The sequence below is a fragment of the Podarcis filfolensis genome, assembly GCF_964270895.1.
Source record: "Podarcis filfolensis genome assembly, chromosome: 2".
NCBI classification, from domain to species: Eukaryota; Metazoa; Chordata; class Lepidosauria; order Squamata; family Lacertidae; genus Podarcis; species Podarcis filfolensis.
In genome coordinates this window covers 19,620,466-19,648,292 of record NC_139605.1, presented here as the reverse complement: position 1 = coordinate 19,648,292, position 27,827 = coordinate 19,620,466, and the positions used below count along the sequence as shown (strand labels likewise).

The 27,827-nt window shown below is 51.2% G+C and overlaps 1 protein-coding gene across 10 annotated transcripts in view; it reads right to left on the bottom strand.

Annotated features, from left to right (window-relative positions):
* Positions 1-27,827, bottom strand: part of BRPF1 (bromodomain and PHD finger containing 1) — a 42,685-nt gene that overhangs the window by 9,943 nt on the left and 4,915 nt on the right. Inside the window, exons 1-8 of one of the 10 annotated variants that reach the window (XM_083600311.1) lie at positions 18,743-18,878; positions 16,063-17,162; positions 14,477-15,086; positions 10,370-11,326; positions 6,197-6,395; positions 5,059-5,193; positions 4,043-4,189; positions 1,699-2,005 (exon numbers count right to left, since the gene is read on the bottom strand). In XM_083600311.1, coding sequence (XP_083456437.1) covers positions 1,699-2,005; positions 4,043-4,189; positions 5,059-5,193; positions 6,197-6,395; positions 10,370-11,326; positions 14,477-15,072 — 2,341 coding nt within the window. In that variant the 5' untranslated portion in view covers positions 15,073-15,086; positions 16,063-17,162; positions 18,743-18,878. Of the gene's footprint in view, positions 1-1,698; positions 2,006-4,042; positions 4,190-5,058; positions 5,212-6,196; positions 6,396-10,369; positions 11,327-14,476; positions 15,087-16,062; positions 17,163-18,742; positions 18,928-24,668; positions 24,768-27,827 lie in introns of those variants that run through there. The other 9 variants (XM_083600310.1, XM_083600312.1, XM_083600308.1 and 6 more) reach the window with 9 other exon arrangements.

Genomic DNA, 27,827 nt, shown 5'->3' with positions numbered 1-27,827 from the left:
AGTGTATTTGTGAGAAAATGGATTCAAAGCTACATCTGGAGTACATGTGTTGATATGGATTTTTTTTTTAAAAAAAATGCAGATCTGTATGGAGATGGAAAGGAAGGAATTTATTGCTGAACACATGCAAACCAGCCTTCCTCAGCCCGGTGCCTTTCAGATGTTTTGGGCTCCAGGTCCCAACAGTCCCAGCATGCATGCCAGGGATGATGGGAGTTGTAGTCCAACAACATCCAGGGTGTGAGGAAAGGCTGGGACTGATATGGACTGGAAATAGACTGGTCCGTAATTCTTGGAAAAACGAATAAATTAAATATTGCAATTTAAAAACAAACAAACAATGAAGATATTTATGAAAAACACGCTTGTCTGCATACTTTCTTTAGGGGGCAGACCAAAGATAGCTTTCAGACAGGGGTGTTAAAGACCGAAGGACAAGACCAGTACCAACAGCTCTTAAAAAAGCCCTCAGATGTCAAGGAGATAAACAACTATCTGACTTTTAGAAGACATCTGAAGGCAGCCCTGTTTAGGGAAGTTTTTAATGTTTGATGTTTTATTCAGTTTTTAATCTGTTGGGAGCCGCACAGAGTGGCTGGGGAAACCTAGCCGGATGGGTGGGGTATAAATAAATTATTATCATCATCATCATCTTTGCATCCTCTTCGTCACAAAGCAAAGAGGAGGGCAGTTTCTTGAGTCTAACCTATAATACAAAGGGCTCAGTGCTAAAAGGATTCAGGGTCCTTTTGGCTAAAAGCCAAGGTAGCAAACAAACAACCGTAGAAGCTCAGGGTAATTGTAAGTTGCTGGGTGGGAGGATAGATGGGAGAGAGGAGAGACCGCCGGAGGATGGTTTGTGTAAAGAAAGCACATCACGACATTTTCCTTCCTGGAGGAAAATGAATCCCACCTCCCACCCCACCCCACCTTCTTATTTGTTGGCCTAGATACACATTGGAGCATTGTTTAATGTTTGTGCCCCATAAAAGGAAGAAAGAAGTGAGCGAAATGCCACCTGGCAACCTCTTGTCTTGGGACTTTTCCTGCACGGGAGAGGAAGGGGAAAGTTGCCAAGAGGGATTCTAGTAGTTGAAATTCTGCAAGCCACCTCTGGCAATTTGTCAACATACCAAACTGCAATTTTTGAAAGCTGGTGGGCTGCTGTAACGGGGAAGTTTGGGCCCAAGCTCCCACTTTCTTACCCCCTGCAGCTCTGGAAAAGTCTCCTTTAGTTAGCCTTCCTCTTTTCCAAATTCACCTCTGTGACCTCCTCCTCTCGCACTCGGACCACTTCCATCTTCCTCCTTGCCCAGCCCCTCCTTTCGCCACACTTCTTCCCCCAGGAGGCCTGCCTCTTTCTAAAATCGCAGCAGCTCAGATCGTGCCAGCCGGGTCCCTCCCTCTATGTGCCCTTAGGGCAGGCAGCCAACACTGCCAGAAGCTCCAGCCCTCCCACAAAACCCTTTTTGTGCTTTGCGATAAAGGCATCTCGGCAACGGCTGCAATCTCACTGGGGAGAGAAGGCAGGGGCTTTCTCTTCAGACACCACTTTCTTCCCAGTGGATCCAACCTGAGTGAATGCCAGCTTCCGCCCAGGCAACCTGGGGCAGCTTTCAGCTCTGGCACTCCTGCCCCTACCCGGGCAGCCACCATCTTAATCTCTGGGCATTAGCCGAGGACATTTCTTATACTGACCATTCTCGGTGCTTCGCAGAGGCGCCTCGTCCGCGGCCATGGGGAAGTGCATGCCCGTCTCAAAGTCGATGCCCATCTTCTCCGCTTGCCGGCGCGCCTGCCGCAGCACGACGTCCCCTTGCTCCCGCAAGCGGACGGCTGCCCGGTAGAAGATGGTGTCTTTGGCGTTGTACTTCAAGCAGTTGCTGACGATCAGGTTGAAGTCCTCTTCGAACTCGTCCAGGTTCAGGTAGCGATAGCCCTCCAGCTTCTGCTTCATGGTGTAGAAGTCCATCGGCTTCTTGATGTGGTCCAGGTAGTCGGGGACCTGCAGCGGGCAGAGAGAGAGAGAGCGGAACGGCTAAGAGATGGGGGAGATCGCCGCCCCGGGGTGGGGAATCCCTGCTCCAAGAGAAGACGAAACAAAAGTTAGAAGCAGTCCCGAAAGCCTCTTGCCCAATCTGGAGCAATTTCCCCACTGAGAAAGGGGCACTGCCATTCAGCGCGGGCACACAAATCGGGCACCCTCCCCCAAGGCCCCGTGAACGGCGTTCTCCCACCCCCACCTTCCGAAAAATGAAGAACGAATATTTAGAAAGGCGGGTGGCTTGCAAGGGGAAGCAAAAGCAAAGCTGGCAGGCTGCTCGTGAAGACCTTGCTTCCAACCTCTGCTCCTCTACATTTGCTGCAAGTCCCCTAAAAATGTCTGCCTGCAGTCTTCCTCGCCATACCTGGCTACCCCACCTATTACCTCTCAATTTCCTTTCTCAATAGGCCTCAATCTCAACACACAAGTCTCTCTGCGTCACAGGAGGTTCTCCAAAACCCCTCTTGCCAGGCCCGGCACCACCCTGACTAAGGGCTGGGGACAAACCTCTCCCTCTTCCTAGCCAAAGACAGTTCCTGCATCCTCCTCCCATATATAACAAAGCTGTGTGACAGAAAAACAGGGTTATTTTATATAATTATGATGTGCTGGATGGAATAGAGCAAGCCTGATCTGATGGTAAGTTTGTACTGCTAAGAAGTGGGTCAGCAAAAAAATAAAATAAGGGAGCGTCCTCAAAAAAGGGGGCTGATAACCAGACATTTCCAGTAATCTACCACACACATTTGCCCCGGCCTGCAGTGATCTATTCAAACAATTTGTTTTTTTATCAACAGTCAGAAATGTAAAATGAACCTTTAAAAAAAAAAACACCATTTTGGCTGCAGAGTAGACAATTCACTTTGATGGAGTGGTGCTGATTTTGTGTATTTTTGCCTTCCCAACTGCCCAACCTAGAAGCAGAATCTAAATCTGGACTGAATTGTACCCTCTTTCTGATGAAGACAATGTATCCCGTGAAAGCTGAGTTTTGCTCCTTCGTAGCTTTTCTACTTTCTGTATTTATTGAAATTAAAAACAGCAAAGATATGTACTCCGATCTTCTTAGTTCCTTAATATGAATGACGCATTGACCTTAAATAGCAGCACGGCTTTCAGAGGAAGAGTATGAAGGACCGGCCACGTTGGGAATGTAACACTAAACCATGACTTGGTCCTAAGTAAACAAGCAACAGTGAGACTTGGACTCATTCACTGCCTTCCGCATGACCAGAACGAGGACTTTGCGAACCTCTATCTCCAGTTTGTGTGTGTAGAAGCTCTAAAAGCGGTCTGGCTGGGCAATGGTGTCATTATTTCCCCTGGTGGTGACCAGCCTGTAGGGCAAACAGATCCTCTTCTATAATAGAAGTCTCATAACCCCATACAAAATCAAAAGGAATAGAACAGTCCAGCTTGAGTTTAGACGGCCCTTGTCAAATTGCCAACCTGTAACACCCTCCCTGCTCCTTCACAGGAAACCCTCGGGACTTTTATCTTGGTGACCTCGGTGACTCAACACATTGGCCTCTCTCCTCACCCTGCAAAACGGATAATTCCCGAAGCAATTTTTGGTGGTGACAGTGACCGCAACCCACCCCCCTCACGGTGGCGTTAGAATTTACCTACTCGTTCGTTACCAAAAACAAAGATGGCGGCCAACTGGAGTGGGCGGGGGTGGTTTTGTTTTGAAAAAGAGGGCCCAGGGCAGGTGTCAGCAGCGGGCAGTCCCAGAGCACGGAGGTGCAAGGAGGCCACCTACTGATGCCAGGCCTTGAAACAGCGTCTAAGCCTGTCAGGAAGCTTTGGACCATAGTACATTTGAGCTACTTGCCCAGCCAGAGGGGCCTCTGGTGCCTTTCGCACACACAACGGCCCAACCCTGTGGGCGTGCGAAGGAAGGGTCGGGGTTGTTGGGGGCACAGGACAGGACAGGCCCAGCGCCAGGGCTGGATGGGAACAGAGCAAAGTATAAATTGGGGGTGGAGGGGTTCTTACTTCGTAGAGTTCTGTTACCTCAGACAGCGGGACCGGCTGGCTGAAGATGTTGCCCGTGTCCTTCTCCTGGAGCTGCTCCAGCGTCCGGCGCAGGAGGATGAGGAAAGGGGTCAGCTGCATCTCCAGGGCCACCTGCTGCATTTTGATCTGAAACACAGAGCAGGGGGAGACATTGAGCTCCCGGGTCCCTAGCACAGTCCGCTGCGCCTCAGCCGGGGACCTCTGAAGTAGCATGGGGTTAGAAAGCACCAGGGCAGAGGGGCTGGGGAGAGGGGCAACCGGTGACCCTCCAGGTGCTACAACTCCCCACCCACCCCACCAAGTCCCTGACCACTGGCTGTGCTGGTTGGGGCTTGCCGGAAGTTGGGAGTCCCCCTGAAACTCTGCGCTGTAAGAGAATTTCACTTACGGGGCGACCGAGCCGTCCTTGGGGCAGCTGGCCTGCCATTATGGATCTTGTAGAACCCCCTAATACGCTGCTGTAATACATCCTCACCCACCCACTCCTCCCGGGGAATGCAGAGGTGCATCCTGGGCAATCTTGGTGCTGCTTCGCTCCTGCCATGTCGGAACACGGCCTGGGAGCGAGCTCTGGGGACAACGGGAACTAAGTGCGAACAGGAGGGGAGCAGAATTCGCACTAAAGCCAGCAATTCACATCTGCACAGGAAGTTTTTAATGGCTGATGTTTTGTTGCGTTTTTAATATTTCGCTGGGAGCCGCCCAGAGTGCCTGGAGCAACCCAGCCAGATGAGAGGCATATAAATAATAAAATTATTATCTGGAGAAGCTTGGCACCTCCTCAAACACCCCTCGGACAACCCCTTCAGAAGGGGTTCTGCCACCCCATCCCGTAACTCCCCTAGGAAAGCCCTGTGCTCCCCCCCTCTCATCAGGCCACTTGGCTATGCTGCAGAGGTCCAACGCTTCCCTCTCGCCAGTCCGCGCCAAGCGTGTCTCCCTCCCTCCCCTCCCCAGGAGAGGACGCCCCAATCTCCCTTTCCCGCCGCGGTTACCGTCTCTCTCTTGAGCTTCTCCCGCTTGCGTATTAACTCCACCAGCAAGCGCGCTCGTTCCAGGTCGTGGCGGAGGCGCTGCCAGGATTTCAGCTGCTCTTTCAGGGCCCAGTTCTTATCCTCTGTGTTATCTCGCTGCAGGAACATCAGAGTCTATGAGAGGAAGGGGCATCCCTGCCCCCCTGCCAGGTTTCCACAGCTCTCAAAAGAAGAGCGGCAGCTGGCTCCGCCAGGGTTGCTGCCAGGAGCTGAGGGGAGGGGGGCAGTGGCAAACGCCAGAGCGGAACGGGGCACGGCGAGGGCAGAGACCCCTTTGGCGGGTTTGCAAGAGGAGGCCCGGTGCCTTCTCTCTCCCTCCTGGCAGAAGGAAGGAAGATGCGCGGAGCTGCCTTGCACAGAGTCAGAGCGCCCTGCATGGACTGTCTACCCTGACAGGCGGCAACTCTATGGTCATGGAAGAGGGCTTTCCACCCTCCCGCCTGGGACTTTTCGCATGTAAAGCTGGTCCTTTTGGGTTAAGCAAACTTTTTCAGGAGGGGGCCGGTCCACTGTCCCTCAGAACTTGTGGGGGGCCAGACTATATTTTTGGGGGAAATTGAATAAATTCCTATGCCCCACAAATAACCTAGAGATGCATTTTAAATAAAAGCACAGATTCTACTCATGTAAAAACACCAGGCAGGCCCCACAAATAACCCAGAGATGCATTTTAAATAAAAGGACACATTATACGCATGTAAAAACATGCTGATTCCCAAACCGTCCGCGGGCTGGATTGAGAAGGCGATTGGGCCAACCCCCAGGCCTTAGTTTGCTTACCCATGGGTTAAGTTCATGCTGGCTTTGGCCTTGGCCCGAGGAAATCCGTAGGTCCCCGCACCCACCACATCTCACTGCGGCAGCCGAGGCCTTCCTTCCTGCATGCAAACTGGGCAGCGCATTGCCCGTCCTTGCCGCGAAATCAGCCTAAGCTTCTCCCGCGCAACCCCATGCTCCTTCAAGTCCAACAAACGATGGCAAGCGGGTGGCCAGGCACCAGAGGCCTTGCTCTTGGCCCTACAGGCACCTGGCAGTCACGCCCCCCTCTTCCCCCTCCCCACACGTTCCCCCTGGCCCCCAACCTCAAGCAAAGACATACCTGCTCAGCCTTGGACACGGGAGGCGGAGGGGCCGGCCTCCCGGGCTCGCAGTTCCTATGTGACTGCAGGTGCGTTTGGAGCCGGCGCAGCAAGGGCACTCCGTTGCGGGACTGCCTCTTCAGGGTCCAGTAGCTGTGCAATCTCTGCATGAACTGGCTCTTCCTCTGGAGGGTCAAGCGGTTGGTGATCTTACTGAGCCTGCAGGGGGAGAAGGGGCGGAGCGGGGAGGGTCAAGCGGTCATGTCGCAAGGCCAGAGAGGCATGGCGGTTCCGCCTGCCCCACAGGCCTAAGGAAAATGGTTAAGCGGCGCTACTGTATTGCAGAACACACCAACAGCGGGGTTTGGAGATGGGGGGGAAAGAAAACCTGGGTTCAAATCTCCTACGCAACTGGAAGGTCGTGGAGCAGCCTCGGCCGTGTTGCTAGCTCTCAGCCTTTTCCACCACTTTCATCAACCACAAACGTCAGAGACGTGGCGCTAATGTTATTGCTACGTTGCTGGTGAATGAGAGTTCTGCAGTGGCCTTTTCACTCTGCCCTGCTTCTTAAGTCGTCCATCTGTGCGCCGCTAGGAGACCAGAGGAAGGGCCGCCAAAGAGCGAAGTCACGAGCAGGGAAACCTTGGTATTCCTGACGCTGCTGGACTACAAGTTCCCATCATCTGTCACCATCAACTATGACGGCTGGGGCTGATGGGAGTTGTAGTCCTGCAAAATATCTGGGCGGCCAAAGGTCCCGCACCCCTGACCTGAGCTAGGTGAAGGATGAGGCTACAATGGCTTTGCCCAAGCCTGCGACAGCCTGTGAAATGGATATGGCACCCGGTTAGATCCTGAACAGGGGGCAATATCCACCCACCAACTTTCTCCATGGCTAAAATAGCCTGCTTGGCATCCCATCGTCGGCCTCCAAAGTCTGAGAGTGAAAAAATCAAGAATCTGGTGGTGTGGAACTCCTGTCCTGAATACATCACACCGCCAACTAAAGCACCAGGATGCACATGGGATGACTGAGGTTTAGCGGACAACTTTTTGGATCTGACCTGGCCTCAAATCTCTCCTAAGCCGCCAATTCACTGTCTCTCTGCTTAACCCCGAGCCACAGTTGCCACTTGCCTCTTCGCCCCTGCATGGGACAAGAGCACTTCTCTGCAGTCAGGAAGACGAGTGGCTGGTGGCTGCAGCAACAGAACCGCTGGGAGCCCCTGCCCTGGAAAATAGTAATGTTATTCTATTGATTGATTGATTATGACATTTATATCTCACCTTTCCTCTCCGCAGAGCTCAAGGGGGCACAGGTGTTCTCTGCCTCCCCATTTTATCCTTGCATCAACCCTACGAGTTAAGTTAGGCTGAGAGGCTGTGATTGGCCCAAGGCCACCCAGCGGGCTTCACGGCCAGGTAGGGATTTGAACCCTGGTCTCCCAGCTCCTAGGGACGCGGGTGGCGCTGTGGGTTAAACCACAGAGCCTAGGGCTTGCTGATCAGAAGGTCGGCGGTTCAAATCCCCGCGACGGGGTGAGCTCCCGTTGCTCGGTCCCTGCTCCTGCGAACCTAGCAGTTCGAAAGCACGTCAAAGTGCAAGTAGATAAATAGGTACCGCTCCGGTGGGAAGGTAAACGGCGTTTCCATGCGCTGCTCTGGTTCGCCAGAAGCGGCTTAGTCATGCTGGCCACATGACCTGGAAGCTGTAGGTCAGCTCCCTCAGCCAATAAAGCAAGATGAGCGCCGCAACCCCAGAGTCGTCCGCAACTGGACCTAATGGTCAGGGGTCCCTTTACCTTTACCTCCCAGCTCCTAGTCAAACACCCCAGCCACGACACCACATTTGGCTCTCTTACGGGAAGCCTGCAAAGCAGAGCATGAGGGCAACAGCTTTCTTAGCTGCTGGCGCAACTGGGAGTCAGAAGCGTGTTGCTTCTGAACCTGAAGGGAGCATCTAGCCAGTAAGGCCTGTAGCTATTGACAGCCTTATCCTCCAAGGACCTTAAGGTACAGATTTGCGGGCAATTTGCCTCTGCTTCAAGGCTGGTTTCATTAGCTGTGGTGGGATGGAATTCTGCATTTTTTAAAGCATTTTGTACACTGAAAAAGGTGCTCAAGAAGTATGCAGCGACAAATTAAAGATTTGCCTTGTCGGCAAAACAGGCGTCCATCGAGACAGCCGCAGCCGGCCATGTAACTCTTGAGAAACCCACAGGCAAAGCAACAAGGGGAAGGCCTTCCCTTTGGGGATGTGGTGACACACAGTGGAGGAAACACCCACCACTGCCGGGCTTGTTTCCTGCTCCCAACGGACAGGATCGCAGAACCGCCGTCCAGCAAGAGAGCATTTCTCACCATGCATCGAAAGCAACGTTCAGCCTGGTGTAATTTGCTGCCTTGCCGTTTTGCCCACAGAGGTGAGACAAATTCAAAAGCGGGGTTCCGAGGGAACACAGAATGGAGTCCTGCCCGACCTTGTCGTCAAACCGTTGGGTGAAAAGTTTCTCTGGCCATAAACAATCTTCTGTACGTTTCCGCACACAATTCAAAGTGTTGGTGCTGACCTTTAAAGCCCTAAACGGCCTCAGCCCGGTATACCTGAAGGAGCATCTCCACCCCCATCGTTCTGCCCGGACACTGAGGTCCAGCTCTGAGGGCCTTCTGGTGGTTCCCTCATTGCGAGAAGTGAAGTTACAGGGAACCAGGCAGAGGGCCTTCTCGGTAGTGGCGCCCTCCCTGTGGAATGCCCTCCCACCAGATGTCAAGGAAATAAGCAGCTATCTTCTCTTTAAAAGACATCTGAAGGCAGCCCTGTTTAGGGAAGTTTTTAATACTTGATGCTGTATTGTTTTTAACACTTGATTGGAAGCCGCCCAGAGTGGCTGGGGAAACTCAGCCAGATGGGCGGGGTATAAATGACAAATTATTATTATTATTAATTATTATTATTATTATTATTATTATTATTATTATTATTATTATTTACTTACAGAGAGAGGAGTTGAAAAGGAAGGAAGAAAGAGGAGCCGCACCTTACCGCTTAAAAAACGGGGTGCTGTTTACGGACAGTTTCTAAAATGTTTATAAATTGTTGTTTTATTGATAGTAATCCGCTCAGGGGTTTCATGATGGCGGAGCGGTATATGAATTTTTGTAAAATGGATAAAATACACACCCCTAAACAGTGTTATTTTTTAAAAGAAAAATAAGGTACCCTTGAGTATCCCCAGAAAAAAAGCACAGCCCCTAACTCCTGAAATGTTTGTCCATGGCAACATTAGCAGTAGCCGTTCTCCACTTAGTCCCAAAGTGCTTCTCCTTTAGCAGAAATATATATATATATATATATATATATATATATATATATATATATATAATTATTTTTTAAAATTAAATCTTGAACAGTCACATGCAAACTTACTGAACATAACTCCCATGATGGTAAAAAATAAAATAAAATAAAATAACTTGCACCCTCGTGCAGAGACACATGTGCAGTAGCTTGAGAATCGAATGGGGAATCTGTGGACCTCCAGATAAAGCCGGACTCCAATTCCCATCAGCCGGCATGGCCAATGGTCAGGGACGATGGGAGCCGGAGTCCAGAAATGTATGCAGGGTCTCAGAAAAGCCCAGTTTAAGCCCCTGATCAGCTGTGGAGCTTGCACAGCGACCTTGGACAGGCCAGCCTCTCTGGAGATAATCCCACTGGTTATTCAGAGGCTAAAATGCTACCTTGAACGTAGACGAACTGCAAACATAGTAAATAAAAAAAGCAGCCCTTTCACAAGCACCCAACACGTTTCCGTCTCAAGCGGATGTGGCCCAAGACGGTTTGTACATAGCAGACCTCTGGATTAGGCACCCCAAATACTGATTGACATCCGATGCCCCTTTAAATGGGTGGGGTATGATTGGTTTGCTCCTCTTCTTATTTTATTATGTATTTTGTGTTTTTTTTTATATTGTACTTTTATGCCGTGAACCACCCTGAGATCTACACGTATAGGGCAAATATATAAATAAGAATAAACAATAAAAACCCAGGGATTATTTTTTGCCTGCGCTGTACAGACCAGCCTGCAAAGCCCCAAGTAACCCAGACAACAACCTCGCCGCTTCGTGGTTCCATCTTATTAAGGTTGTGGAACGAGCGGCTGGGGTGGGGGGAAGAGAGGGCGCCCTACCTGTGGGGAGGAATGCAGGGCACTGATACCACTGGCGCAGCCGCTCTCTTCTCGGCCAGGATCTTCCTCGCCTTCTTCATCTTAATCCGGGACTTGGCCTTGGCCTTCTTCACTTTCTCCGAGCTCCAGCCTTTCCCGTCCTCCTCCTCCTCCTCTTCCTCCTCCCCCTCGCTGTGCGAGAGGGCGGGCAGGCGCCGCATGGAGCCGGGCGGCGTGTGGATGTCGCAGTAGGCCGTCTTGCGGACGCTGAAGGAGGTCCCGTTGGCCCCCGTCTCGCGGACGGGCTCCATTTTCATGTAGAGCCCGGCCTGCTGGGCGCAGGTGACGTGGAAGGCGGTGTAGCAGTTGGCTTTGTGACACTGGATGCAGGCGCCCGAGCCTCGCTGCTTGCAGATGTAGCAGGTCAGCTTCCAGCGGGCGGGAGGGATGTGCTCGATGCTGTCGATGGGCTCCAGGAAGACCGTGTTGGCGAAGCACACCTCCGGGATCCAGAGGGCGCACACCACGTGGGCCCAGCGCCCGTCGTCCGTCTGCTTGAAAGCGCCCCCTTTGTTGGGGCACAGGGCGCAGTCCACGGCCCGGGAGGGGGACTGCAGGCAGCGGCGGCACAGCCACTGGCCTTCGGGGATGTAGGGGACGCCGTAGCACTCCTGGTGCACGGCCAGGTTGCACATGTCGCAGAAGAGGATGACGTTGCTGTTCTGGCACTCGCCGTCGTTGCAGATGCAGCAGACGGCGTCCTCGTCCACCAAGGCGTTGGGGTCCCCCTTGTTGTGGCTCTCAAAGTAGGACTCCTTCTCCAGCCGGTCCATCAGGTACTCAAAGATCTCCTGGGGGATGGGGCTCACGCCCTCCGTCTTCCGGCGCTCGTTCATAATGTCCAGCCAGATGTAATCCTCCTCGTCCATGTCGTACTCGACCTCCTCGTCCAGCTCCTCGGCCGACTTCTCAATGTATCTGGGGCGAGCGGGGAAGGAAAGGGACAAAAGCACACGGCTCGGTGACCGGGAGCGACTGAGCGCCTTTACAACTGAGAAAAGCGACTATAGGGTTGTTGGCTGTGACTTGCATCTTTCCACCCGGGCCTGCCCTTTAAGTGCCAAGGGATGTCAGGGACTGGCTAGATGACAAGGAGAGGTGGGAGGCACCAGCTGGGAGACCCCCCCAAAGCAAGCCCCAGAGGAGGAAGGCTCTGAGCCTGGGGATTGGTGGTGGGACACTGAGGAGAGGTCCGAGGGAAAATGGGAGGGAGGAATGGTTGGATGCTGAAGAAGCAACAGGCTTTAGTGAGCAAGGAGAGCCTGTGACAGGGAGCAGCTCAGACTCAGAGGCTGAAGCACAGAGGGAACAAGAGGCTGCAGGAGAATCCCGGGAATCTGCCTCTCCTGCTGCAACGAGCTCCTCTCCCTTGTTGTCTCTAAGGACACACAGGGCGATGCATACGGCGGAAAAGAGATTGCAGGTGCCCCAACGTCGTTTGAGGCTGCTTGGGAAAGGTCTGGCAGAGGGAGGAGACTAAGATGGGGTAAAGAAGTTGACTATCAGCCCTGGCAACTGCTCTGTTAGTCCTGTCAGGATGTGTCGCTGAGCGCCGTTTTCTCAAATCAAGAATTAACTACACTGCCTAACTCTGCAACTTGTGTGTTGACCATAGCTGTCAACTTTCAGATTTGAAAATAAGGGATCAGCAGCCTCACCTGTCCCGGGGACAGTCTAGGGGATATCTAACAATCCGGGATAGCAGTGGGAAGCAGCCGGAAACAGCGCTGGAATAAGGGAATTTCCCGCAAAAAAAGGGAAGGTTGACAGCTATGGTGTTGACCTGCATCTGGCCCAGTTCTGAAGCTACACAGTCTGTTTAAAAAACATTAAGGTTTGGTTGCTTTGAACTACAGAGGGAGACCTGTTACCCCTAGGCCTGAAAGCAAAGAGCACAACAGGACGGATTTTGACTGGCAGCCTAAGTGTTGCCAGTTTGTTCCACGTTTAGAGTCACTTGTCATTTGTTCACTTGCACCATTTCATGTAGAGAATTCTGGGGTTGGAAGGGACCACGAGGGTCATCTAGGCCAGCCCCTTGCAAGGCAGGAATCTTTTCCTCAATGTGGGCCTCAAACCCACAAGCCTGAGATGAAGAGTCTCCTGCTCGACTGACTGAGCCACGACTGGCTGCTTCGGTGCTCTCTTCCTGGCAGAATCAGCCGAGTACCAGCATGAGCTCTGCTTGCCATCCCTCTTCCTCTATGCTGACAATTCTGGTCACAGCCATCCAAGCCCTTTTTTCCTTTGACCTGGGGAGTGGGGGGAGAAACCTACCACGTCACTCTGTGAAAATCCTTTCGTGCAAGCTGCCGCACTACTTACAGGTGCGTGAACCGGACTGGGCGAAACACTGCCGCAATCAGGCAAAGTCTTCCAACTTCAGCATAATGTACCTCTCAAAAGTCAGGGGTAGGGAGGTGGCGTTGGGGAGTTAAGGTGTCTCTCCAGGCAAGAGCACCTTTTTTCTACCCTGCCCCCTGACGCCAGGGAATTCTGTGGCCACCAGGTAGGAATACTGCTGTTCCTGATTCTCCTCCCGAGGTGCAACCCCTCGCTCCTGTTAGGAAGGGAAGAACTCTTCCTTTGCCCAAGGGGCACAGGCTGCCTCGGTCTCCAAGCTGCAACAAGGCGCAGCCAGGAGATGCCCTCCGAGAGGGAAGTGCAGAGGCCCCCAGAGAAATGCTCAGCAGCACCTCCTTAAAGTGCTCTCCTCCCCATTTGAGAACCTCAGCTTGGATGGAGAGGATTAATAGTATTGTATACCACTTAAGAAGGGGCGCGTGTGGCGCTGTGGGTTAAACCACAGAGCCTAGGACTTGCCGATCAGAAGGTCGGCAGTTTGAATCCCCGTGATGGGGATGAGTGCCGCAACACCAGTCGCCCACGACTGGACCTAATGGTCAGGGGTCCCTTTACCCTTTACTATACCACTTAAGGGGGCACCTAGCCCATCTAGGAGAAGGAAAACTCTGATCCTAAACCACCACTGCCTTGCAGGATACCATCAGGAGAAGAAAAGGCGAAGGAGTAAACCAGGGGTCAGCAAACTTTTTCAGCGGGGGGCCAGTCCACTGTCCCTCAGACCTTGTGGGGGGCCAAACTCTATTTTGAAGGGGGGGGGTAATGAACGAATTCCTATGCCCCACAAATAACCCGGAGATGCATTTTAAATAAAAGGACACATTCTACTCATGTAAAAACATGCTGATTGCCAGACCGTCCGTGGGCCGGACTGAGAAGGCGATTGGGCTGGATCCGGCTCCTGGGCATTAGTTTGCCTACGTATGGAGTAAACCCACACAAATCCTGAGTGGAGTCCCTAAGGTGGTTGGATGGCACCTTGTACACCTCCTTCCTGCAACTCCTACAGCCACGCTGGTGCCAGACATACTGCTCTGCTTTCCTTTGGACCAGATCAGCGAGGCTGGGCAGCCCAGGACCTCCCCACACACTGCCCAGGCTGGTGCCCCAGGGAGGTCACTTCCGTGCTGCTAATGTAGCAAAAACAACACGGGAGGTAGCAGCTACGAGTTACCACTCTCCGCAGTTACAGCAGGTGCTGTGATTCTCCAGCAGGGCTGGGTGATATATCGATACATTGCCCAAAACAAGTTTGAAGTCCATATCGTGATATCGTTTCCGTAGTTGTTTAAACCTGGCACAATATATTGCAAATCATGATGTGTTTGTGTGTGTGTGTGTGTGTGTGTGTGTGTGTGTGTGTGTGCTGTGAAAAAATCACAATGTGGGGGAAACGGTGAAGCTGGACAATGCCTGTACATAGCTCCATCCTTATTTCAGACATTGTGATAGGTCAGTATATCATGATGTTTAGGGGGGTGATATATCACGATTTTGAAAAACCAGATATCGCCCAGCCCTATTCTCCAGTGGTCTGACTTCACCCCAGGAGGCGCACTCCATTGTCTCTCGAGACATATGGATGCTAACAACATCCCACATAATATAAGTTGCTTACATAGGACACAATCAAAACCCAAACACGACCCCACAAAGCCCTCCGAACCACAGCTCCACAGGGTGCCCCCAACCCACAGGTGGTACCTGTAATACGAGGAGGGGCGAGGAGGGGCGTCAGGCGTGTCCTGGTCCAGCTCCCGGTACACGGCCTCTGGGAGCTTGGGCATGTTGCCCGCCGAGGCACTGTGGTGGTGATGGTTGGAGTCCTTTCGCTTCTCCTTATTCTTATGCTTGCCGGCTTTGGGGGCGACGGACGGCGTCTCCGTGTTCTCCTTGTTGCTGTTGTTCTCCGGGACCTCTTCGGGCGCCTCGTCGTCCTCGGACACCACGTCCAGGTTGTCGAAGATGCTGATGCGGTGCACGCGGCCGTGCAGGTCCACTTCCACCATGCGCTGGGCCTGCGCGTAGGTCATGACCTCTCGGCCCGGCGACTGCGAGGTCTCGGAGGGGCTGGGCGACTGCTTGTTGGCCGCCCGGCCGTGCCGGCCCTTCTTCTTGTGCTTGCGCAGAGGGGCGCTCTGCGGGGGTGGGGGGTTGTCATGGTCGTAGTGGTAGAGGTGGTACTCGATGCCGCTGTAGCTCTTGTAGATCTTGCGGCAGGTGTCCACGGGGCACTCGTACGGCGGCTTGGTGGCCCGCAGGTTGTGGCAGAACGTCTTCACGTCAAAGTCCACCCCCATGGCGCCTGCTAGCTCTGCAGGGAAGGGGGAACCAAGAGCGGAGAGGTCAGGGCTGGCGCACCACCCGGATACCTACCAACGGTTTGCTCCCCCAACCCAAAACACCTGTGCCGGGAGGAGCCAGGAGCTTCGCAAACAGGCTTCTAGCACGTCGTAACAGGACCTGCTCCACTCCCAGACTGATCTAGCACAAAATGCACACGGGGACCAGGCCAATTCCCAGAGGCAGACTGGCACGAACGTGACAACCACATCAGAGACTGTTGTGCAAAATTTTGCACAGAACTGTACTGCTTCTTTTCCCTAACCAGGTATTACACCTCATCCTCTTTCTCCGGGGTTATTGCCAAATCACGCAAGGAAAAATGTGGGCAGCAGCCATCTGGGCACTAGGGACGTTTTTCTACTCACCCCGCCTGACGCTGCCCATCTAAGGAATTTCTGCTGGTTGTGCAGGGAGCAGAACAGGTTCCGGTTTTCTGTCTGTCTAGCTCAGGGACAGGAAACCTGTGGCCCTCGAGGTGTTGCCGGACTACAACTCCCATCACCCCCTGACAGATGGCCATGCTGGCTGCGGCTGATGGGAGCTGCAGTCTAACATTTGGAGAGCCTTGAGGTTCTCATCCCTGGTCTAGCTGTTCTCCGTTCCTCCTACAAATTACTCCTCAAAGCCCACCTTTTCAGCAAAGCTTTTCCTGAACCTCTTCACTTTCTTGCCAGCTGGCTTCCCTGTATTGCAGCCTCACAGAGTCAACTAATATAGCATTGTCGGCGGGGGACTGGCGTGGTAAACATGCAAACTGCAAAGGTAAGGCACGGAGCTCCAAAAATACCACCAATTGGCTGCACCAATAAGCCACAACCATGTAGCAAGTCTCTGTTGTGTCCACCTCTATTTCTAAGGCATGTGGCCAGTTTCCTTCCCTTCGTATTTTGCTTTTTGTGACCTTCACGCCTGTGATGTCCTGCAACATTCAAAGCCATTTTTACCCCATTATCCGTTCCCGTCTTCTCTCTCCACTCCATCCAAGGCAGGCCGTAAGCCCTCTAGACAGGGTTCCTTCTCACTTGTATTTTCTGTTCTTTGCTAGGCACGCTGCTACCACTAAATTTTAAAGCAGCAGGAGTCTGGCAGTGGCGGGGAGGGAAAGAGTTTGAGAGTATTAGCATTAACCAAACTACTCATGGTATCCTCCCACTACCCCCCAGCTGTGTAAGAGACAAGCTGGGCCACAGTTATCCAGGCTCTGGTAACATCCCGTGTGGGCTACTGAAATGTGTTACATGCTGGACTGCCCTTGAAGACTACTCTGGAATTTCAGCTGGGATGAAATACAGTGGCTTAGAATGTTAACTGCAACTGGCAGAATGAAACATGAATCAGAAGTTCTGAAACAACTCGACCAGCCCCAATCCATTTCTGGTTCTCAGCTTTAAAGCTCTGAATAGCCAGGTATCTAAAGGGCTACCTTTTTCTCCCCATGAACATATCCCCCTTCCAAGGCCCACTCAGAAGTGAGGTAGATGGCAAAGCACCACAATGTAGAATGTTCTTCCTTTTCAGCACCAGCTGAAGGCTTTTGTTCACCCCGGCTTTTAATGTAAACTAGCTGCTGGGACGCGGGTGGCGCTGTGGGTTAAACCACAGAGCCTAGGGCCAACCTAGCAGTTCGAAAGTACGTCAAAGTGCAAGTAGATAAATAGGTACCGCTCCGGCGGGAAGGTAAACGGCGTTTCCGTGCGCTGCTCTGCTTCGCCGGAAGCGGCTTAGTCCTGCTGGCCACATGACCCGGAAGCTGTACGCCAGCTCCCTCGGCCAATAAAGCGAGATGAGCGCCACAACCCCCAAGTCGGCCACGACTGGACCTAATGGCCAGGGGTCCCTTTATCTTTACCTAGCAGCAGAGAATGACAACTAAGACAAGGAAAGTCTGGCTAACAACATGGAATGGCCCTCAACTTAATTCTACCCACAGTTGTGCAACTGAGAGCAACATCAAAAAGGGAAGTGAAAGAATGCCCATCACTTGCCACTTCTTGCTCAGGCTCTCTCTCACACATTGCTTCTGTCATGCCATGGTGTCCCCTAGCTGGAGAGGAAATGAAAATTAATGGGAAAGGTGTCAGGCAACCCAAGTTGCATTGACTTCCTTTCTACAACAGGAATCAGACTGTAGTAGGAATGAAAATCCCAAGCTTTGCCTGTGTGTGCAGCCTCCAACCACTCTTTGCACCTGTTGTTGTTGTTTACTACATTTCTATACCGCCTTCCATCCAAGGATCACAATTTACAATATAAAAACACAAAAATGTGCAAACAAAAACAATATCCCCCAACTGCTCTTTCCCTTTAGTAGTACACTCTGTTTGTTTGTGCATGTGTTGTTGTTGTAGCACCAGGAATAAATAGAAAAGGGCTGAAAGAGAACACTGAAGGACGCCAATCAGCCCACCAACCTTTTGGCCCTGATAACTCCCACATTGCCTTTCTCACCTGCGGCATCCTGTGCTTGGAGCAAGGAAGAATTAGCACAGAAAGGATAGGAAAGCAGATAGAGAGGCTTGACCCTGCTTTACACACTGCAAACCTTACATTACCTCTCTCATCCCACGCTGTGCCAGCAGGAGAACGATAACTACGGGAGAAGAACGAGGGAGGGCAGGTGGCCGTGAAGCTGCTCCCACCACACACCACCTTCCCTATCTCCAAGGCACCCTCTGCCACAGAGAGATCACAGGAGAATGAGTGGGTAGCAGAGAAAGACGCCAACCCAGTATGTCACCACCTTTGTCCAAGTACCAGGAGGGCAACGGGTGGCGGCCATCAGGCTACCCACCTTTTGCTCCCCGGACCTTCTTTACCTCCGTGGCACCTTCCAGCATAGGTGGGCAGGGCAAAAGAGCAGACTCGTGCCCTTGGTTCATGCAAACCCCACGCCACCTCCCCCAACAGCAGGGCAGCAGCTGTCATGGGAGGGGGCAACCTGAGCAAAGCAGCTGTCAAGCCGCCTCCAAGGCGGTTCTCTCTCTCTATCTTCATGGTGCTGGTGAGAGGGGGGGCCAGAGAAGTCCGCACGCCACATCCCCTGCTGTTGGGCACATTGTCCCAGTGGGCACTAAAGAGAGGGAGAGCTGCTGCCCTCCCTAGATGTTGCTGGACTGCAACGCTGCTCCTATTATTATTATTATTATTCTGGTGTGCTGGATTTGTAGACCGCCCTTCCCACGTAGATCTCAGGGCGGCTCACAGCAAACCCATCACCCCTGGGGGGGGCACGGATACCTGCTGCAAAGGTAGGGAGAGGGGCTGTCAAGCGCGCGCGCTCTCTCTCTCTCTCATTCCCAAGCGCGCGCACTTCCTGCATGCATCGGAGGTGTGGGGGGGAAAGTGTGGGTCGGATGTGGGGCAGGAGAAGAAGGCGGCTTGTGGGTTGGCGGGGCAGGAGCGGTGGGGGGGGGGATATCGGAGGAAATGCCAGCCGGCCCAGCAATGCTTTGCCCGCCGCCTTCTCCCCCCTTTGCAAGGCACACACAGACCCACGCAGAAGCAGAACAGCCCCCCGTTTCCTCGCTGTTTCCGCGGGAGAAACCAACCCGGCCGCCCGCCCGCCCGCCGGGCGGCTTCCCTTCGCCGCTCCCCGCTCCCTTCCCCGCCCGCAGGCTCTCTCACCGCGCTCGGCCTCAGGCCCCCCGCCCGCGGCGGCTGGGCGGCTGCTGGGCGGCTCTCGTGGCGGCAGGGCCCATGGGCCCAGCCCGGCCCGGCCCGGACAATGGAGAAGGAGGAGGAGGCTCCGGCGGCGGCGGCGGCAGCAGCTCCTGCGCGGGGAGGCCCCGCTGGGTAAAGCCGCTCCTTGGCAACCGCACTTTCGCCACCCAGCTCGCCCGCCGTGTTTGTGTATGTGGGGGGCACCTGCCGATCCCCTCCGCCTCGCCACACACGCACCCCGGTGTTTCCCCCCCCCCCCGCACCGTCTTCTTCCAATTTGCAAGGTCAGACTTCCCGGCCGGCGGCCGTGGGCGAATCTGCTGCCGCCAATGTCAAGGCTGTGCTGTAGTCGAGAGTGAAGGGGGTGGAGCGTTGAGGGGGTCTCCCGCTCAGGACTCCTGGGTCCCTCTCCGGTCCAGCTCCGGGAGGAGGAGGAAGAGGAGGGGGAGCCCCGTTTCCGTGCCACGGGGGTTTGGACTGGGACTTTCTTACACCCCCCCACCCCACCCCAGCTCCCAGGGCATCCAGGCAGGAGTAGGGGGCTGGGGAGTGGAGTCCCCCCCCCTCTCTCTTGACAGCTTTCCCCAGGGAAAGAGAGGAGAGGTTGCTGCTGAGGCTCCAAAGGGAAATTATAAAACGAGAGGCGCAAAGCTTTTGGCCTGGAAGACCTTCTAGGTAGTGGCCATTCATTCAGGGATGTGTAACAATAGCAAATGTCGCTTTCGACGACAATAATAATATTTCTCATGCTGACCATCATTGCTTTTGAGTAGGGATAGGGAAACAGGGGTTGCTGGACTGCAACTTCCGTCACTGGCCATGCCGGCTAGAGCTGAAATCCAGCAACATCTAGGGGACCGCAGTTGCCCCAGCCTGCCGTCATGGGGAGACCACAAGTTCCCGAGTGCTGCTTTGCAAGAAAGGTGACTCTTACGCAGGTATTCGTGCAGGGGCTGGCAGAGGCAACATATGAACCTAGGCTCAGTTCTTATAGAGTGTGCATAAGTAGGCCCTATCGCTAGCTTAAAATGCAGCCAGGTCATTCTTTTTCTTTGTCTGGATCATAAGAACATAAGAAAGGCTTCCTGGATCAGGCCTGCAGTCCATATGTAGACCAGCATCCTGTTCTCACCGTGGTCACCCAGACATGGGTGTAGCCAAGGAGGTGCAGAGAGGTAAAGGTAAAGGGACCCCTGACCATTAGGTCCAGTCGTGGCTGACTCTGGGATTGCGGCGCTCATCTCGCTCTATAGGCCGGCGTATAGCTTCCGGGTCATGTGGCCAGCATGACTAAGCCGCTTCTGGCGAAACAGAGCAGCACACGGAAACGCCGTTTACCTTCCCGCCAGAGCAGTACCTATTTATCTACTTGCACTTTGACGTGCTTTCGAACTGCTAGGTGGGCAGGAGCTCGGACCAAGCAACGGGAACTCACCCCGTTGCGGGGATTCAAACCGCCAACCTTCCTAGTTGAGTCAAGTCCTAGGCTCTGTGGTTTAACCCACAGCGCCACCTGCGTCCCTGGTGCAGAGAGGAGCAGCCCCCAAATCAATAAAATACATAGCAAACTGAGGTTCTCTCCCCCCAATAAAAAAGGCCTGCCCCTTCAACAAAAGGCCTGCACCCAAATGCCTGTGAAAACCTGCAAGCAGGACCTGAGCACAAAAAAACATTTGCCCTTCCTGCAGTTTCCAACAACTGGTACCAGAAACGCTTCAGTGGCCACTGAGAGCCTGCCCTCCATGAACTTGTCTATTCCTCTTTTAAAGGCATCCAAAAGGGTGGCCATCCCTGCATTCTGTGGGTCCATAGTTTCACTGTGCATTGTCTGGCTTGAATCTTCCAACATGGATCTATGCACAGTTTACAAGAGAAGGGATGAAGCTGGGGTTTTTTTGGGGGGGGGGGAACAATACATCAAAATGCAACATTTCTCAAAATGACTATTGCTGTATGTACACTTCTTCCCAAACCAGCAGTGGGAGTGCAGTGAACGCAGTGCAGAGTAAATGGTTCTTCCCAAGTCAGTTTTATAGCAGGGATGGGGAAACTTTTCCCACCTGGGAGTCACAATCCCTGACAGGTGTTATAAGAATTTTAAGGCTATCTATCTATCTATCTATCTATATATATATATATATATATATAATAGATGTTCATAAATGTACCAAGCAAACACATACAAATATGTAAACCACATGTCTGAAACCCACAGAAAAGTCCTGAAACCATTTTCTCTCCCAAAATGACCTCAAATATTTCTCTGCAAGGTTGAAGGAAATGGGAAATCTCCCCACTGTCTCTGTGCTCACAGGGCACATTTAAGGTGTGAATAGGGTGAGCCTGTGGCCTGTGACCTGGATTCAGGAATTCAGTAGTTATAATAACAAAAGAGTAGCCAAAACGCAGATAATGCAATCAGGTAAATGGCAAACAGGAGATAAACAACACACTCAGGATTCTGTTTTAGACCGCCCCCTGTGATGTATGTATGATGTATTGGGGGAGGTGGTCCTGGAATACACCCCTTCTGTGATGTATTTATTTTGTTTCTGGGGGTGGTCTGGAGTTTGAGGGTGAGCAATTTAAAAAGTCTATATAAGGGCAGATCCAGAAACTGAGGGCCCAATATTTTGGCCACCTCATGAGAAGAGAAGACTCCCTGGAAAAGACCCTGATGTTGGGAAAGATGGAGGGCAGGAAGGGGACGACAGAGGACGAGATGGTTGGACAGTGTTCTCGAAGCTACCAGCATGAGTTTGACCAAACTGCGGGAGGTAGTGGAAGACAGGAGCGCCTGGCGTGCTCTGGTCCATGGGGTCACGAAGAGTCGGACACAACTAAACAACAACAACAATATAGGGGTGAGCACACCTTTGTTCTGGGTCCCTCCTTCCCTCTGTGTGTGTGGGAGCACCCTGTTGCAACAGTTAATAAAGATCAGGCTTACTAGCTGCTTTGCTTCTCAATATTCTCTGGTTGATCTCTGTTATTTTTCTCCTGCCGATAGAGAACCTACAAAAGGACTCTATATGTGGGATTGGCAGAAATGACTGGCAGAATCCGAGACCAGGGAGAAGAGACGGTGGAAGAAGATTGGAAGAAATTTAAAGACTATCTACAGAAATATTGTAAAATTAATGAATGTTAGAATGATGTTGGATAGAAATTAAGTGGTTTCCAGCTGTAATGCTTTAAGAATATGGAAGAAGGGTACAAATAGGTAAAAAAAAGAATTAAAATGATGTTGGACTGGAAATAAGTGGTATTAGCAACAAAGTTAATAAGAATATGCAAAAATGAATTGATAATGGATGAAAATACTGAGTTATAAAATGTTAAGTTATAGAGATAAGATAAATGAAAGAGGGTAAGGATTTGCTGATTTGATTATTTAAATGGGAATACAAGAAGGGGAGGTGTGAGGAAGTCAAAGAAACAAGCAAATGAGTTTTAAGTTATGAAAAAGAATTGTTTTTAATTTTTCTTATTTTTTCTGTATGTTTACTCTTATTTTTTATTATGTGTTTTTGTATATTTGTCTTTGTAAAATCTTAATAAATATTTCTTAAAATAAAAATAAAAATACAAAAGGACTCTATATGGGCTCTTGGGTACCCCATAAGGGAAAAGGAGCAGTTTTTTTCTCATAACGTAGGCAACCTTCTGGGTGGGGAAGCAAGTGCCAGTGGCAGGTTCAAAGGTGAAAAGTGAGTGGGGAAATGTTATTGCCTGTTGCCTCTGTACAGTGAGCTACATTTCAGCCATGCAAAAGCTTCAAGTTTATACACCCATCTCCATCCAGCAGAAGCTCAGTGCACTGTCTGGGTAGGGAGGAAAGCCAGTGAGGAGTGTGACGTGGGGAGACCTTTGAGGGCTAGAGAGAGAGGCCTTGAGAGCCACATTCAGCCTCCAGGCCTGAGGTCCCTCACCCTTGGTGTGCAGGATTGTAGTTTTAAGTTCCATGTGCACATTGCTGCCGCTTTTATTGCTATTGTTAAATAAAATACGTGCAGTCAGGGGGAGTTAAGAGGAGGCAGGGAAGGTAAAACATCAGCTTTTTCAAAATAATTTTAGAAGAATCCCTCATTTATTTCAACATAACATTGTTTTCAACCTTTTGGTGATTAATGTTCTTTCATTCCAATATTGTATGGAATTATACCAACATTCCAAAAAGTGTCTTTGAGTTCTGCTTTCTCCCTTAAATTTATTATAATATGCTTTTTTTATATAACGCCCCCCCCCCGAAGTAACCTATTTCATATACGTCTTTTCAGTTCCTCTAACAAAAGAGATTGTCCCGTCCCCCCCGCGCCTGTTGTTAACAGTTTACAAGCAGCGGTTAGCATCTAATTTCTGGAACTTTAGATAGACAGCCCCTTCAACTAATCAGAAGGTTTGTAAAATCAGACTTCCACTATTCCCGACTTGAAAGCCTGTTTGAAAGTGGAAGTGCTGAAAAGATAGTGGAGGCAACGCCTGCCTAAGAATCGGGAGAAGGGGATTCCAAAGGCTGCTGTGTAGCAACACTAAAGGCCTCATTCCCACATTTTGCAGGCTGGACCTCCTGACAAGGCGCTTGCGTGCAGAGTGTAGTGAACCATTGGGTATATAATAATAATAATAATAATAATAATAATAATAATAATAATAATAATAATAATTTTATTTATAACCCATCCTCCTCAGCCAAGACTGGGCTCAGGGCGGCTAACACCAGGTATATAAACAATTGATTAAAATACAACTTAAAAACAAGATTAAAATACTACATTAAAATGCAGCCTCATTTCAGAAGAAACTCAAATCAAAAACTTTTTGGGGATGAAAACGTCAAATCTTCACCAAGGCCAACTATCCTGACTGGTCCTACGTGGGCCAGAGAAAAGCCAGGGAAGTCCCCAAATAGGAGTTCCATCACAGAAAGAGAAAGGAAAAAGGAAAGAGGGGAAGGGGATCAAGTTGATTCCAAGCCAAAGGCCAGGCGGAACAACTCTGTCTTACAGGCCCTGCGGAAAGAAATCAGATCCTGCAGGGCCCTGGTCTCATGAGACAGAGCGTTCCACCAGGCCGGAGCCAGTGTTGAAAAGGCCCTGGCTCTGGTTGAGGCTAATCTGACTTCCTTAGGGCCCGGGACCTCTAGGGTGTTGCTATTTATGGACCTTAAGGTCCTCCATGGGGCATACCAGGAGAGGCGGTGAGCTGACCTTTCACTACTATTCAATCCCTGTGAACATGAAATGGCAATTAAGAGCCTTTAAGGGGCAAATTGAAAGGCATTAAACTATCCCAGGCCCATAAAAACAGGAACACGTATTCCTTAAAAAATAAAAAACAGATTCTGATTTTTAAACCTAAGGAACCGCCGAAAGTGAAATGGCCGAGAGGTGGCGCTGTGACATCAGCTAACCCTGCGTGCATTCGCTGCTAGGGCCTCAAGCGGGAGAGGGCCTCCCCGAGATGGAAAAGGTAGCAGATGTACCTCTGTTGCCAGCTGCCAGCTTTTCATTATAATCTTGTCTTTCTCTAGAGAGAGACCGCAAGCCAAAGAAGCTGCACATCTGAGATTTAAAACAGCAACTTCAAAAGAAACAACCCTTTGACACAAGTGATGTAATGAGGGTGGAAGATTATTCCTCTGAGATGCAGGATGCAATAAACAAAATAAAAATTGGTAGCCAGGAACCACGGGATCTTTCTCTGCCTCAAGCTGTTGAGTGAACAAAATCCAGGGGATAAAGAAAATGTGAATAATCATGGAATCTGGAAGGAGCTTAGCATCAAAGTCCATTGAGCTCAGTGCTCGCTCTCATCACCACTGAGGCTGATGAAATCAGCCAACCCTCTGGTGTTAGTCCCTAGTATTTTGAAATCAGAGGCAGCTTACCTCTGATACGCCATTTCTGGCACTGTATATAGCGGTATTGGTGTCCATTCACTTGCCAGATTATGCGAGGATAGGTCCCTGCCCTGAGGAGCTTGCAGTCTAAAAACCGACACAGGAGAAACATTATTATTCTCATGGGTAGACCTGTCCTCCATAGAATTATGGTGTTGGATGAGGCCTTGTCATTCAGCCTTGCTGCTTCAGTGCAGGACATGAACGTACCTTCTCCTTTCTAAAGCCACTTCTGTTAGTGGGTATTCTAAATATTCTGGGCTCATGGAGTCCAAACTACCTGTATCGGGTAAGAACTGTAGTTTATGTAAAATATGCAGGGATTTATGATATGCAAAATGAACCATAGAAAGAGAAGAAGGGAAGTCATTGATATTTTAAGGATGTTTAAAGGAGTGTTCTAAATTATAAAACAGAAAATTTAGTTAAAATGATAAAGAACTGTCTCTACTCAAAACATGGCCAAACCAAGCAGAACACACCCTGCAAAGTCCCACCAAAATATTTAAAGGCCAGGCAATCAACATACCACAAAGAAACTAACCAATAAAAAAAATCACTAGGAAGAAACCCAGTTTTGTTCCTTTTTCTCTTTTGTACACTTTTATACAAATCCATATAATTCATATAAATTCATGGGCTGTCTACTGTCAAATAAATAATTTCTGTTTGCTTAGGCTGCTTCCAGAATGCGGCAGCTAGACTGGTGACTGGGACTGGCCACCGAGACCATATAACACCAGTCCTGAAAGATCTTCATTGGCTCCCAGTATGTTTCCGAGCACAATTCAAAGTGTTGGTGCTGACCTTTAAAGCCCTAAACGGCTTCGGTCTAGTATACCTGAAGGAGCGTCTCCACCCCCATCATCCAGCCCAGACACTGAGGTCCAGCGCCGAGGGCCTTCTGGCGGTTCCCTCGCTGCAAGAAGCCAAGTTACAGGGAACCAGGCAGAGGGCCTTCTCGATAGTGGCACCTGCCCTGTGGAACGCCCTCCCACCAGATGTTAAGGCAATAAAGAACTATTTTACTTTTAAAAGACAACTGAAGGCGGCCCTGTTTAGGGAAGTTTTTAATGTCTGACGCTGTATTGTTTTTAATATTCGGTTGGAAGCCGCCCAGAGTGGATGGGGAAACCCAGCAGGATGGGCGGGGTATAAATAACAAATGATTATAATATTATTATTATTATTCATAAATTACTGATACGGACACAACGCATCTTTGGCCTCGGGGGAAAGTTTATATTTTGTCTACATTTCAGCAGCGCGTAACTGAACCACGAAACTTGCTCTCACAGGAGACAGTGACTGCCCCCAGTTTGAATGGCCTCAAGAGAGGAATGGACAAATTCGGGGGCAGGGAGGAAAGCTATCAATGGCTACTAGCCATGATGACTGTGCTCTGCCTCATTGGTCATGGGCCGCAATGCTTCTGAATGCCAGTTGCTGGAAACCACCGGAAGGGAGAGGCCTCTTGTGCTTGGATCCTGCGGGTTTCCTACAGGGACCTGGGTGACTACTGTGACAACAGGATGCTGTTCTAAGATGGGCCATTGGCCTGATCCAGCAGCCTCGTATTTTGTTTGCAGCAGTCTGTTGTTGTTTCCTGACAGTGTGTTAACTGGGGTGGTGGTGATACGGGGGGAAATTGGGCTGGTTACTTTCTACCCACCCATCAGGGATCTAGATGCTGAATCAAAGATCAGATGGCGACCATGTCTGGCATCTTTTTCTCTTTGGCACCTTTTAACAAAGGAATTTTTAAACTCTCCCCCCCCCCCAATCTTGATGCCAGTTTCAAAGATAAACCTACACAGGGACTCCAAGGCAGAATTGTGTACAGTCTCATGCAAGTACTGTATTTTTCTCTCTATAGGACGCACCCGACCATAGGGCGCACCTTGTTTTAGACGCACCTCTCTGCACAGCGCCCCTTCAGCGGAGCGGCAGGAGAAAGGGAGCCCCTTCCATTTCTCCTCCTGCTTAGCTGAAGGGGCGCTGCGCCTTAGCTGAAGGGGCACCTACCCTTCAGCGAAAGGAACCTGAAGCCTCCGGAGCGTGGTGGGAGCAAAGCTTCGGAGGCTTTGCGTTGCTATCGCTGAAGCCAAGGAGCCTGCATTCGCTCCATAGGACGCACACACACTTCCCCTTCATTTTTGGAGGGGAAAATGTGCGTCTTATAGAGCGAAAAATACGGTATCTGTTGGGAGGGATACTCTGTTGCTGGAAGAGGACATCCTGGACCTGCCCCACCTGCCCACCTGCTGCCCCAACAATCACATGTAGGCGACCGTCACCAGAACGAAGTCATGGCTCTTCCCTGGCGCAGCTCTGGGGCTGCCGTGCCTCTTCCCAGGTGCCGAGGGCATAGCGCAACAATGCCCTTACCTGGATGGGCTTGGTGGGAGCTGCAGTCCAAAGCCATACAGAGGGCACCAGGTTGGCAAAGGCTGATGTAGGGCAAAGATCACCAATGGGGTCCTCTCCGCATCAGGTGAAATTGGACAAGGCACTCTGTTGTAGCCAATACCTTAGCTGTGGCATGTGCTTGGTTGCTGTGGCGGTTTCTCTGTTTTGCAGACGTTCCTACGGTCCCTCAAAGGTTGGCAATCCCGAGTGTCAGGCTTAGACCAGATAGGTAAAGGTAAAGGGACCCCTGATCATTAGGTCCAGTCGTGACCAACTCTGGGGTTGCAGCACTCATCTCGCTTTACTGGCCGAGGGAGCCGGCATACAGCTTCCGGGTCATGTGGCCAGCATGACTAAGCCGCTTCTGGCGGACCAAAGCAGCGCACGGAAACACCGTTTTCCTTCCCGCAGGAGCGGTACCTATTTATCTACTTGCATTTTGACGTGCTTTCGAACTGCTAGGTTGGCAGGAGCAGGGACCGAGCAACGGGAGCTCACCCCGTCGCGGGGATTCGAACCGCCGACCTTCTGATCGGCAAGTCCTAGGCTCTGTGGTTTAACCCACAGCGCCACCCGTGTCCCAGAGAGAGAGACCTGGGTTCAAATTTCGCCAATCACCTGATACGTGGAGTGAGGCCTATATCACACTTATACCAAAGACAGAGACTGAAAAGACTCAACTTAAAAACTACCGACCCATCTCGTTATTGAATGTGGATTATAAAATCTTTGCTGATA